This window comes from Larus michahellis, chromosome 12 (assembly GCF_964199755.1).
Source record: "Larus michahellis chromosome 12, bLarMic1.1, whole genome shotgun sequence".
Classification (NCBI taxonomy): Eukaryota; Metazoa; Chordata; class Aves; order Charadriiformes; family Laridae; genus Larus; species Larus michahellis.
In genome coordinates this window covers 15,803,447-15,815,747 of record NC_133907.1, presented here as the reverse complement: position 1 = coordinate 15,815,747, position 12,301 = coordinate 15,803,447, and the positions used below count along the sequence as shown (strand labels likewise).

General features: G+C 52.8%; 1 protein-coding gene across 2 annotated transcripts in view; it reads right to left on the bottom strand.

Annotated features, from left to right (window-relative positions):
• Positions 1 to 1,616: 1,616 nt before the first annotated feature.
• Positions 1,617 to 12,301, bottom strand: part of RALY (RALY heterogeneous nuclear ribonucleoprotein) — a 142,051-nt gene continuing 131,366 nt past the window's right edge. For both annotated transcript variants that reach the window (XM_074605309.1, XM_074605310.1), the window contains 6 exons: positions 10,583 to 10,630; positions 10,183 to 10,343; positions 9,380 to 9,493; positions 8,246 to 8,391; positions 3,712 to 3,760; positions 1,617 to 3,468 (listed from right to left, as the gene is read on the bottom strand). In XM_074605309.1, coding sequence (XP_074461410.1) covers positions 3,716 to 3,760; positions 8,246 to 8,391; positions 9,380 to 9,493; positions 10,183 to 10,343; positions 10,583 to 10,630 — 514 coding nt within the window. In that variant the 3' untranslated portion in view covers positions 1,617 to 3,468; positions 3,712 to 3,715. The remainder of the gene's footprint in view (positions 3,469 to 3,711; positions 3,761 to 8,245; positions 8,392 to 9,379; positions 9,494 to 10,182; positions 10,344 to 10,582; positions 10,631 to 12,301) is intronic.

The window sequence follows — 12,301 nt, the reverse complement described above, 5'->3', positions numbered from 1 at the left end:
TCCCCTGTGAGCGCGGCGCATGGTTTGGGCTGGGGTCGAGGATGAGGGTGGACGGGCTGTGCTTGTGTTCTGAGCATGCAGCACGCCACACCGCATCTCGAGCGCGTGGTCACGCTTGGAAAGATGGGGCGGGAGGAGCTGGGGAACAGGAGCTGTGGGCAGGTGCACACTTAAACAGCACCGATGGCGTTGTCTGCACCGTGTGTGTGTGTGTTCAATGCTCTGGAGTCCTTAAACACCTCCAGTCTGTGTGCTTTCACCCGCCTCTTTCTCCAAAGCTCTGCCTCCTGCCCCTGCAGTGGGCATCTGCCTTTCCCCCTGCCCTCCCTCTCCGTCCCCGCCAAAGCAGTGCTCAGCGGGATGCGGTGACACCTCCTCTCCCTCTGCCCCTCTCCTGATGGACCCAGTGCAGTCAGCAGGAAGCTTTGCAGCTGCTCTACGGCCTCAAGGGGTGAAAGGGAAGGAGCGGTGACGGGTTCCCTTTCCCACCCTGCTGAAGAAAATCTGGATGGTCGCATACAGAACTCAATAAGCACAAAAACCTCAGAACTCATTTCATTGAGGCCCTGTCTACAGCCAGTAGCAAAGCTAATTACCACACAGGGGCCTGCCTAGGAGCTCCCAAAGTCCCTCGCTCTCCCCCCAAAATAATTAACAGAACCAAAACAGTTGTTTGCTGGGAGACCTCGACCCTGCTCTAATGGCCTGAAGCTGATGAGTTGCCCTGCGCTGCCATTACCCGTCCCCAGCCAGGGAAGCTCACCACCCTCCTCCGAGGCACTGGGCCACAGTCGCTCCCAGAGCTCAACGGCCCTAAGGTTGAGCTGATGTTGATCTTCTTGATAGCCAAATGTTTTTATTTGCTTTTTTTCTTTGTTTGCCCCGTCTTTCCTCCTTCTTCCCAGCTGCACGTCCAGCCATTAGTCTGACCACGCGGCTTTCCTCATCTTGAAATGAACTGATGATGGATGGCAGGATGGATGGACGGACGGACGGATGGATGTTCAAGGGACGGATGGATGTTCAAGTATCCTCAGACTCACCATGAACTTGAACGGGGGCAACAGGCAGCTTTGTCCTCCAGTGCTGGATGATGGCTCAGGCCAGGCCCAGCAGACAACTTTCAAGGACCGAGAACTTCAAAAAGCATTGAAAGCGTGGTAGCAGCTGGCTCCTTCCCATGTGGTCACTGCTGCCCTCCAAACACAGCTCAGGTGCCCAACGTGCCAGGGTTTGGGAAAATGGCCAGAAGACATGCTTTAAAAAGCATTTATTAGCACCGTTTTCTTGTGCAAACTGAAACAGCAGCCTCATTTTTCCAGTCCGTTATGAGCTGGACCAGTGCAAAGTCCAGAGATTAAAGGCCTGGATTTGCCCCCTGCATCAAATGAGTTTCGCGGCCTCCAGAGGAAAAGTCCCAGAGCCAGAGACCAGTCCCAGAGTCAACCCAGATGTTCTCGCTCAGCCCAGTGGGACACCCTTTGTGTAAGGGAAAGCAAATCCTGCCGGCAGGGCTGAAGCTTAGAAAGGGAAAGAAGACTTACTTGTCTGAAATAGAGGAAAAAGGCGCGTGTGTGTGTGTGTGTGTGTATGTGTGTATGACAGAGAGAGAAAAAGCAAATTAGATTTCTTTATTTTATTATACAGGATTGTATGTACAAGGTCACCTTTCTCCCAAACATCAGCATCACAGTCAGTTCATAGCAAAAACTGCAGCTCGTCTCTCAAAGCCTAGAAAACAGCTCTACAACGGCTCAGTACAACGCAATGGATAAATTGTACAGGAACCGGAAAAAGGTAGGGGAAAGCACAGTTGTCCCTTTAATCCCTCACGAATATTTGAAACTAAGAAATGCAAATAAAACGTTGTGCTTCAAGAGCCATGCTTGCTCCGGGCTGGCCCTCGGGGGAGGGAAGTGTGGCCCCCTGGGACCTGTTTTCCCCTTCGCCCTTCAAAGAGAGATGCTGTGGATGAGGTCTGGCTCTGAGCGCTGAAGCAGAGAGCAGGAGTCCCCTTTCAGAGCACTCCGTACGACCTGGGTGGGGGGTGCCACGCATTTTCTGGGAGGTTTTGACCAAGGAGAAGCTGTAGACACCGGTCTGTGTTCAAAGCGCTGATATGTGTTTGTGTGTTTTGGAGGGGAACGGTGGAGACGGGCAGGACACATCTGCTCTGAATAAAGTGCTGCATGAGATTCTGTCCCTTCTGAACTCAGAAAAACAGGAGAAGCCCAGGAAGGAGGAACGAACAAGAAGAGAAAGGCTGAGAGACCTCTCGGGTGCTGCGGTGTAAGGGGGTTCCCACGACAAGCTGCCTGCTGCAGCCTCCGCTGGCAGGACGCGGTGTGGGTCAAAAGCAGCTCGAATTTGGGTAGGCAGGGGAGGTGCTTGCACGCCCACATGCATCGTGCTTGGGGGGATTCACCGTTAACCAGTCTCATTACGCTCAAGCAAACTGTCGTCAGGCTGGTGACAGAGCGCAGCCTTCGCAGTCAGGAGCAGGAGCTGCCGCTCCGCTCTCCTGGTGTGCCAGGTTGGTGGGAAGACCCAGCAAGGCTGGGGCAAAGAGGAGATGCGAGCACCCTGGGGAAGGGGCTGATGTCTCTGGCGCTGGGCTGGAGAAGCGGCTGGATGACATCCCTTCTAGGGAGCAGCTGGTCCAAGAAAAGGGTCTCATCCACACATGCTCGCACCCCCTCACTCGGCAGAGATGTGCTCAGCCTTTACGTCGTGGTTTCCCAGTGGAGAACGAGGAGACCGAACCATTGAAGATGACGGATGCTTTGTTTCTCCTGCTTGGGATCACTTCTTTCCTGCAGGCAGCTCCTTTCCCCTTCCCCTCTCCTCAAGCAGCTGCAAAGAGCACAGCAATGCTCCAACACCGACTCCTCTCCAACGGGACGAGACTGTGTACCCACGGCAGCTCATGGGGCAAAAGAGACACGACAGGAGGTGACCACTCTGGGAGGACAGGTCACCCCACACCCGCTTCCTCAACGTGACCTTTAGCGTGAGAACACAAATTGTCCAAACTGAGACAGTACTTTTCCCCCAGTCAGCAAATGCTCTGGCTCTCACCCAGCACGGGAAAAAATGTCTTTATTGGGTTAGGCTTAATTCTCCCTCCTCTCCTACAGAAAGTTCTATAACATCTCTGACTTTTTGGGTGACACAACTGCTCTCCCGTTCTCCAGTCAGTGATGGGTACGGACCGTGCAGGGGTCGGTTCCTGCCTCTGCTGGCTGCAGAGCTCCGGATCCATTGCACGGGGTAGTGGGGATTCACTGGGATGATGAGTTTGTCTTTGTCTTTGCTTTACAGATGGATGGAAGATGTCGGGCCGTGTTTCTCCTTTTGAATGCCAGGTAGAGATGACAGCAGCACTTCGATTCAGCTTGTCTTGCTCAACGTGCCAGGGTTTAGCCTCGTGCTTTCCTCACACTCTTGCTCACTGCTGTTCTGAAGGGGCTGCACGGAGACAAGGGGGGGCGGGAAAAAAAAAGTACATCATTTTCCTTGAACCTCAAAGGTTTGTGACTTAGGAAAGGGAGCGAGGGGCTGATCAGCGACCCAGCTGAGCAGCCAGGCTCAGTGCTAGGAAAACACAGAGGAAAAGAGCATCTTCAGAAGCGGCAGCTTCCAACCCCAGCATGCATGGAATGAAAGCCATTGCTCAGCCTCAGCCGCTAAAAAGCAGTGTGTGAGCTGTACCTGGTTACTGTAGTCTGGCATCCTCCACATCTGTGTAATGGCTGTTCTCCTGGAGGGAAAAGGGAACCAGAAACAGTAAATCAGCACGTGTCCCTCCTGCCCTGCCTGGGACACCGTGACACCTCACAGGTGGTGACCAGCTGGCACCATGGTGTGGGAGAGCATCAGGTTGCTCAGCGTGGTGGAGGAGCTACAAAACACACCTGGTGTGGACACCGGGCACCGCGGCTGCAGTTTCTGCCAGGCAAAACCAGTAACTTCCTCTGTCTCCTTATTCTGGAAGGGCTCTGCCAAACAGACCTGGGACGTGTGATTCCCTCTTGGATTTTGAAGTCTGGGTCCTGCTGAACCTCAAAGGGACTGGGATGAAATGAAGCCCACCTTGCCTTGTGTAAAGTCAGGTGTCGGATCTGGGCTACCCCAGAGCCAGCACCTGCAGTGGGCACGTCCCAGGGAAGGTCTTGAGCCTGTGGCACGAGTTGCCGTGCTTAGACTGGATGCGTAAGTTCTGCATGGCCAGGTTAAGTCCACGCTCAGCACTTTCATGAAGTTTACTGCTTGTGCTTGCGCAGCTCGTGCTTTGTTGTAGCACTTTGAGAAGTCAATTTGGGACCTAGGAATGGCCTGCACCAGGGAACGGGCATTCCCGCGTCACTGGAACAGCCCGACGATGTTAAGGTGCAGTCAGTCCGCTATGGCAAATCATGCACGATGTAACGACCCTGCTGTTGGACACAGAAACTGGTCCCCATTTGCAGCAGAACTCATCATCCAGAATGGTAACACTCATAATATTCATCACTCCAGAGGCCACAATAATAGCGCTGAACCACTCCCCACGCAACAGCGGTTTGGAAAGGCCAGTATGTGAAAGTCCCCCTCCTGGAGCCGTTCTGCAGTGCAGTATCATTAAAAGAATTAGATGCTCAGCAGTAGTGTTTTATTTCCTGCATAGGCTAAATTTTGTGGTGAATATTTTTGGAGATGGAAATGGCTCCAGGAGATGTCTGCGGGGGATGCTAGGTCACCTGAAAAGAAAGGCCAGGGAGCCCAGTCCCAACCCTGTTGGCAGCAGCTGGTTTACAGGGCACCAGGAGAGATGATAAATAGATTTTTATAATTAGGGAGACCAACGGGGTCTTTGCAGAGACCCTACAGGGGAAAAGCCTGAGGACTGCAACGCATGAAGAAGGGACAAGATGGAGTCTACACTCAGAGGAGAGCGATGGAGACTCCCAAGAGAGGGAAGTCTGGAGGCTCGTGACTTCTGGCAACAGAACAAAGGCTCCTTCTCTGCAGTCACAGAACAGGTAGTGCCCTGGGAACAGGCTCTTCCGGAACGCCAGGTGAGGTGGCGTGTGCTCCGGGCAAAGGAATAGCCCAGATGCACAGGGATTTGCCTTGGAACAGGCGACGAGTCAGCTGAGAGCTTGTGGGTGAGGATCAGGGGACAGACCAACATGGGTGCCATCATGTCAGGCATCTGCTACAGACCGCCTGATAGAAAGGCTCCTCTGTGTGGCTGGAGGAAGCCTCCCGATCGAAGGCCCTCGTACTCCTGGGGGACTTCAGCCGCCCTGGCATCTGGTGGGAGAGCAGCAGGCCTGGGAGCAAGGAATGCAGGAGATCTCTGGAGGGTGTCAAGCAGAGATTTGTGCACAAAACCAGGGCAGCCAACTTTGCTGAAAGGAAGTATCTTCCCAGCTCCCCTTGACTTCCAAAGGAAATTGTGCGTCTGACTCCCTCGGGGTCTAAAATGCTGCCCCTCACCCAGCTGGGGCTAACGCCACTGTGAAGCACCACTCTGCTTCGCCGTAGTACGAGCTCTGGTTCAGTGACCTCCCCTACGAACAGGGATGCCCAGGGCTGCTGGTCCCCAGGAGACATCCGACATTTGTCTACAGGGTATAGGTGGGACCTAGACCCAAATCCAATTGGATTTTCCCCACTTGTCAGTAAGGGGAAGAGGCTCGTGGCAGGGAAGCCGCTGTGCTGGGTACTGCCCAAGCGTTGGCAGGTCTGGTTCCTGCCTTGCATAAACTGTGTCTTTCCCACTTGTGATGGATTCCTGCCTCCGGTTTGAACTAACTGGACTTTGGTCCAGGCAGACGCTCAGCCAGCCTAAACAACGGTGTGAGGCTATCAGTGAGAACCCAGCATGCACACCAAAAAACCAGTCTGGCTGGAGACTGGGCTGGTAAGCGGCTGAAACGGCACGAACACAGCAGCAAATCTGACTACGAATCAACCACTTTGCGCTATAAATATCTGCAGCCATCGGGGCCCATCGAGCTCTCCCTGCACAGCAGCTGGCTGCACGGCGGTGACCTCCCCTTGAGCAGGGAGGCCTCTCAAGGTCACTCCTCGAGGCTGGGAGAGCCCTTACCTGACACCAGACATCGGTGGGTCGGTAAGTGACATTTTTTGCATGCATGTAATATTTAAGGTAAGTATAACGAGCTTACATGACAATCTGCGCATCCCATAGTAGAGGACTGACCACCAATCCAACTGTACTCACTAAATGTTTTACATACCAAAACTTACTGATTGCAACTCAATAAATTACTAAATTAGATCTATCTGAGTGACCCCTGACCCTTCTCCTGCCCCACCACTGCCCCTCAGTGCCAAGGGTAGATAATGCTTTTAGGGACCGGGGTGGGACCATGTGGTCCATGGACAGCAGGAGGTGAAGCCCACACTGATGTGTGTAAGCCAAAGACACGTGGGATAAAGGAGTCACTCCCCAGGAAATGGAAAGACTTCAAAACTCTTCGGTGTTGTAAGCTCAGGAGCAAAATATAAAGGATGGCTTTCATGAATCACCTTGCAGCATTTAAGAGAACATCCCTGCATATGAACTGCACACATTGACCTGCCCCATGCTGAGCACATGTGAGCCCGTCTGACGTTGGCAGTAAAATATTTCTGATCTCAAGGCCACTTTAGGACCAGAGAGTTACAGAATACAGAGATGTAAGGGAGCTGAAATAGTCAGCTTGTTCATCCGCTCTTAATGAAGACCAGCTCTTCTTAAATCATTGACAGCAGATGTCTGCCCACTCTGTTTTCTTATCCCACGAATGGCACAAAAGTCCACATTTTTTTGTTGACAGGCTGCGTGCTGTTTTATCATCATTAGCATCAGCAAGTTTCCCCCTAATTTCTACCATCTGTTTCCCTTGATGAAATTAAAACCTGGCCTTCCTTATCCTAATTGACATACAGAGGTCAGCTTTTGCCTTTCTTCTTTACAGCATCTGTTGTGATGTCTCCTCCCCCCTTAATCATCTCTTCTTAGCTTTACCAGCAGTCATGGACTTCGGCTATGAGGCCCCAGACAGCTGGAAGACCCTGGTCAGATCCCTCATCCATCACGGCTAAGGTGGGGCAGACCAGAAGACTACAAACAAGCTGGGAAGTGTTTTGAGTTAGAGGAGGTTTTTGGCCGTAGGCAGAGTGCTGCGCACGTGCAATGTGGTGGGGTCACCCCAGCGATGAGGGGGTGAGGAAGAAGAAAGGGATGCTGCGCTTCATCCTCACTTCTGCTGCTGCCAGTGCCGGGGTGAGGAAGGAGCAGAGCTGCTGCAGGGGACACGTGCTACAAAGATGTCCCTTCTTACTGCAGGGGGGCTGGACTAGATGACCTTTAAAGGTCACAACGACATTCTACGGTTCTATGATTCCACATGCTCAGAGGCTGCCCCGATGTGCCCTAAGCCTCCGCAGGAGAGCCTTGCCGGCCAGCCCAGCTTCCCAGGAAAGGCAGCAAGCAGGGATGTCCTTCCACCCCAGCACCTGGTTGCCCTTTACCTGGGTCGGGAGCTGATCTTGTTCTCAGAGGAGTCTTAATTTGAGATAAACGACAGTGCTGCCAGCGGTAATGCAGCATTACCCTTACCCTCAGAGTACCCGAGAACAGAGCTCCCATCCAGATGCTTTTTGGGCACGTGATTTGCTCACTGGGTTCACCGGGAGTGTCCTTATTCGGGGCAGGACTAACACCGACGGGGCTGACGTATGCCTGACCTCAGGCCCACCTGCCCTCGCCCACGTGTACAGCTCCATGCACAGCGGCCCTGGCTCGCTCCCACCTTGTAACTAGGTTTATGCCATTTGGTGTCCGTCTAGACGAAAGGGCACCGCAAACGCACATCGTTAGTAAAGTGTAGTTAATATAACATGGCCTGTCTTTGCCATATGTTTCAATCCATCTGAGAATCACTTGGGAGCAGAGCAACTTGTTTTAACCATTAATAATTAGTTGTGAAACCAAGGATAAATCTGGTCCAAATTTCAAGAGCCGACCATGTTTCTTCAGTGTCTACGCATGCATTTGCTGGGTCAATGCTTTTGCAAGCAGCAGAACAGTTTGAAAGAACAAGCTGGGAACAATCACGGGATTTAAATACAACAGTTTCTTTTGAGGAAGCAAAACCCATTTTTCTGGGGATTTACTATGTTCCAGTAAAACCATGGTCCATTACTGAACTCCTTGGCAGGAGGGACTGCATTGCCCAAACTCTCTTACCAGTTCATCTTCACACTCGTCCCGTGCGAGACCCTCTTCCTCACCCTCATCCCCGTTCAGCGGCTCCTCCGTGTTGACCTCTGCCTCTGACGCCGTGTCTTCCTGCGAGATTTCGCTTTTGCTGCCATCCGCCTTCTTCCGTACCTCTGTGAGGGCAAGAGCCAAGCCACCGGCATCAGGGGCTGGGGGAGGAGATGGCCGGAACCTGATGACACTAATCCAGTGGGGCCCCGAATTCAGTTGGGAGGTAAAGAATGGATCTAGGTTGGGTTTGTTTTTGTTTTCTTTTTTTCTGCAATGGGAAGTTTTGCTGATTTGGAGGAAGCTGCCTGAAAGCAACCCTGGAGAGGGCACAGCAGGTCATCATTCTGTGTCCCCCCGGAATGGGTGTGGGAGGCAGAGAACAGAATCGAATAGAACAGAATTAGAATAGAATAGAATAGAATAGAATAGAATAGAATAGAATAGAATAGAATAGAATAGAATAGAATAGAATAGAATAGGAATAGGAATAAGAACGGAATGGAATGGAACGGAACAGAACAGAATAGAATTAGAATGGAATAGGAGTAGAATAGAATAGAATAGAAATAGAATAGAAATAGAATAGAATAGAATAGAATAGGAATGGAATGGAATGGAATGGAATGGAATGGAATGGAATGGAATGGAATGGAATGGAATAGAACAGAGTAGGACAGGATAGGATAGGATAGGAATAGGAATAGAATTAGAATGGAATAGGAATGGAATAGGAATGGAATAGAATAGAATCAAACCCAACAGAATAGAACAGAACAGAAAAGAAATAGAATGGAATAGGGAAAGGGAAGGGAAGGGAAGGGAATAGGAAAGGGAATAGGAAAGGACAGAATAATAGAACAAAAAGCACACTGAAAAAATACAAACTATATGACAAAAGAAAAAAAAAATCTCATCATTTTAAAACCCAGTTCCATAATTTGGGGCATTTTGGCGTGTAATTTTGGCCTGTGATTCCACCCTGGAACCTGGGAGTCGACACTTCACCGTCAGAGCCCGGAGGATGCTCCAAGCCATGACGGTTTCAGGGCCAGCTCTGCAGGGCCTTCCCTGCATTCTTTGCCGGTTCTGGGACCGGGACACCCAACTGACCTGTGGACACCTTCTGCTCCTCAGTGATCTGCTCCAGCCGGCCCAGGAGGGCATCAATGTTGGATTTGATCTGCGTCAGCTCAGTTTTGATTGTTTGCAGCTCGCTGCACTTCACTTGGAGGAAGGAAGGAAGGAAGGAAGGAAGGAAGGAAGGAAGGAAAAAAAAAGGCATTTAGTGCCCCATGGAGCACCCGTGGCACCTGCTTCACCCCTCTGCCTGGCCCAAGCCACCTCGCCCAGCAGGTTAAAAAATCAACTGGAAACCCCACGCTAGGAACATACTCCTCACATCCCGGGGTCAACATGCGGTGATGCTCACACCTCACTGCATGCTGTATTTGGGCTTGTCTACGCTGGCAGGAGCCGCGGTGAGTGGTGTGAGGGCATCCTGCACAGCAATGGGGGCTCGGTGGGCAGGCGAGGAGAGGATGGCTTTGCACGGAGCACCAACGCGCTCTCCTCCACCACCGGCCCTCGCTGCCCTGCTGCCTGTTACGGCAGTGGCAGCGTGGTGTGGGTGTTCATATGCACCCAAAAAAGCCCACGTGTCCGTCGTCCAGGCACGTTGTGGAGACTGACGCCAGGCTTTGGCACGCTCAGGTCGTACTTGCGTCTTCCCCTGCTGCATTCGCAGCCTCCTGGCTTCTGGAAGGCATGGGCTGTTGTTTACAGATGTTTTGGGTTATTTAAGGTTTGCCCTGGGAGCACCTGGCCCCGTGGGTGAATGCCTGGGGACAGGAGGTCCATGAGCACGCCAGTCTCCGCGCCATCCCGCTGCACCCCCACCCCCAGCACATACTCACGCTTCAACTTGGCCGAGCTGTTGGCGATGGCAGCCGATCTGGCGAAGAGCTTGACAGGGAGCGTCGCCTTCACCCGCCGGACGAGGGGGATGGTGACCCGCGGCCGCTTCACGGGAACCACCCTGGGCACCGGGGAGACCCGGCCCCGGTACTCGAAGAGCCTGGAGTTGGGGGAAAGAATGGGGGGGGCTGAAGCAGCCCTGCAGCACCCCCAGCCCTGCCCTGCTGGTGACGGGGTGCCACAACCCAAGCAGGGCTGTGGGTGAGCCGGGGCCATCCCACCGCACTGTGCCGGGCTGGATCACCCTACGCCCCACGTTGCTGCCCATGGCAGCAGCCGCGCTGCAGGGAAGGTCCTGCCCCATAGAGAAGCCCTTTGGCTGATGCCCCCCCTGCTCACCTGTCGTAGAAGTCATCTCTGTAATAGTCATAGTCGAAGTCGTAGCCACTGCAGAGACAGAGTCAGGATGGCACAGGTTAATGAGTGCTGGCAATTTATTATTATTACTTCCTCACCACCTGCTGACCCTCCCAGGTCCTTTATTTATTCCCCCTCCACTGGGGAGCCCCTGAGTTTCCACCTGCAGGACGTGCACACTCGTCCTCCTGCTGCGAGGGTCCGCGGGGAGGCGGGCTGAGCCCGGGAGAAAGATCTGGGGGTGCTGAACGCACAGGTCAGGGCGATGTTGGCAGCAAATCGTTAACCTGGTTATCTCAAGGTGGAGAAAGAAGATGTGTGGGTCGATTAAAACCTACAAACGTCTGCAAGCACGCTGTGAGGACGCCTGCCGAAGCGACGGCTGAGGCTGGGGAGCCGGGAGCAGCCCTCCACCCTAGCTAACGGGTAATTAAAAGGACAGCTAATGGGTTGTGTCTGTAAAGCGTCAGTTGAACTGTTCTCACAGCATTGCTGACATCCCTCCCTCCTGCCTCCTGTGCAGCAGGACCGTGTCAGGAGGGCGTTACTCTGCCACCACCCCCGTACGATTATTTTTTTATAGCGTATATAATTACTGGCGAGAAGTCAGGAAAAAGGTTATATTTATTAATTTAATATCTTTGCTATCGAAGATGCTTAAACCTCTGTCCTCCCAGCGAGACATTGCCCATGTCCTGTTTTCTTAAGCTTGAACTGCATTTTAACCCAACGTCGGAGTGATGCATTTCTCACTCCCTGGAGACCCGGTAAAATGCTTCCTCTCTTGCTGCAACCGGTTTTTCACAAGGCAACACAAACCAGGTGGTTACAGCAGGCAATCGCAGCTCTTCAGAGACAAGACCCGCTCTGGTGCTGCCTCATGCCCCAGCCACCCCAGAACGTACCAGCCTTCCCCAGCCAAACGCAGCCCGCAGGCCCCTCGTGTGCCGCGGGCTGAACTGATGCTGGTCAAATAAGAAGTTACTCTGACGTTCCTTCCTCTCTGCTCTGAACAAAGAGAATGGTTATTGCAGCCCTCGAAAGTGAAGAGTCTGTCCTGCATCGTGAAACCGTCTAAAAAGTGGCTTATAAAAAAAGAGAAAATCCAATAGGAAGAAAGAGAGAGTGATGGGGAAGGGGAAGGAGCCTGAGCCAGGAGAAACCGGGGAGTGGGGAGAGGGAAGGATGAGTGCCCAAGTATGTAGCCGAGAGAAAATTTGGTGTCCGGCATCTTAGGCAATAAGTGACAATGCGAACATGTGGCTGGCCAGGATGGCTGATGGTTTCGACCAGAAATTCCAGGCTGCACCCAGAACGCCTGTCCTGCCCTATGCAGGCACCGGGCTCCCCACACAATGTTTAGCCTCAGTAACCCGCTGGTTTCTTAAATGTTTTTTTTTTCCATGCTCCTTTGTTGCTCCTTGGGTTTCCCAGAAGCCTGTGGCAACACGCGGAGACTCAGGCTATGCCTCGGGGCGACCCGAAGCACACTTTGGATGGTTGGAGACACCCAGGCTCCTCTGGGGCCAAAGACAGTTGGCGCAAGGGGTTAAGGACAACAAGAGCGTTGACACCTACTGCCTCCTTCGGGGTTTGCTGCCACCATCACGCGCTGCCAGGGTGACTTCAAATGAGGAGGTATTTTATAAAGCCGGAGCTTATCTCTGAGCAGCCGCTGACCACGGCATCCACGGCTGGGCA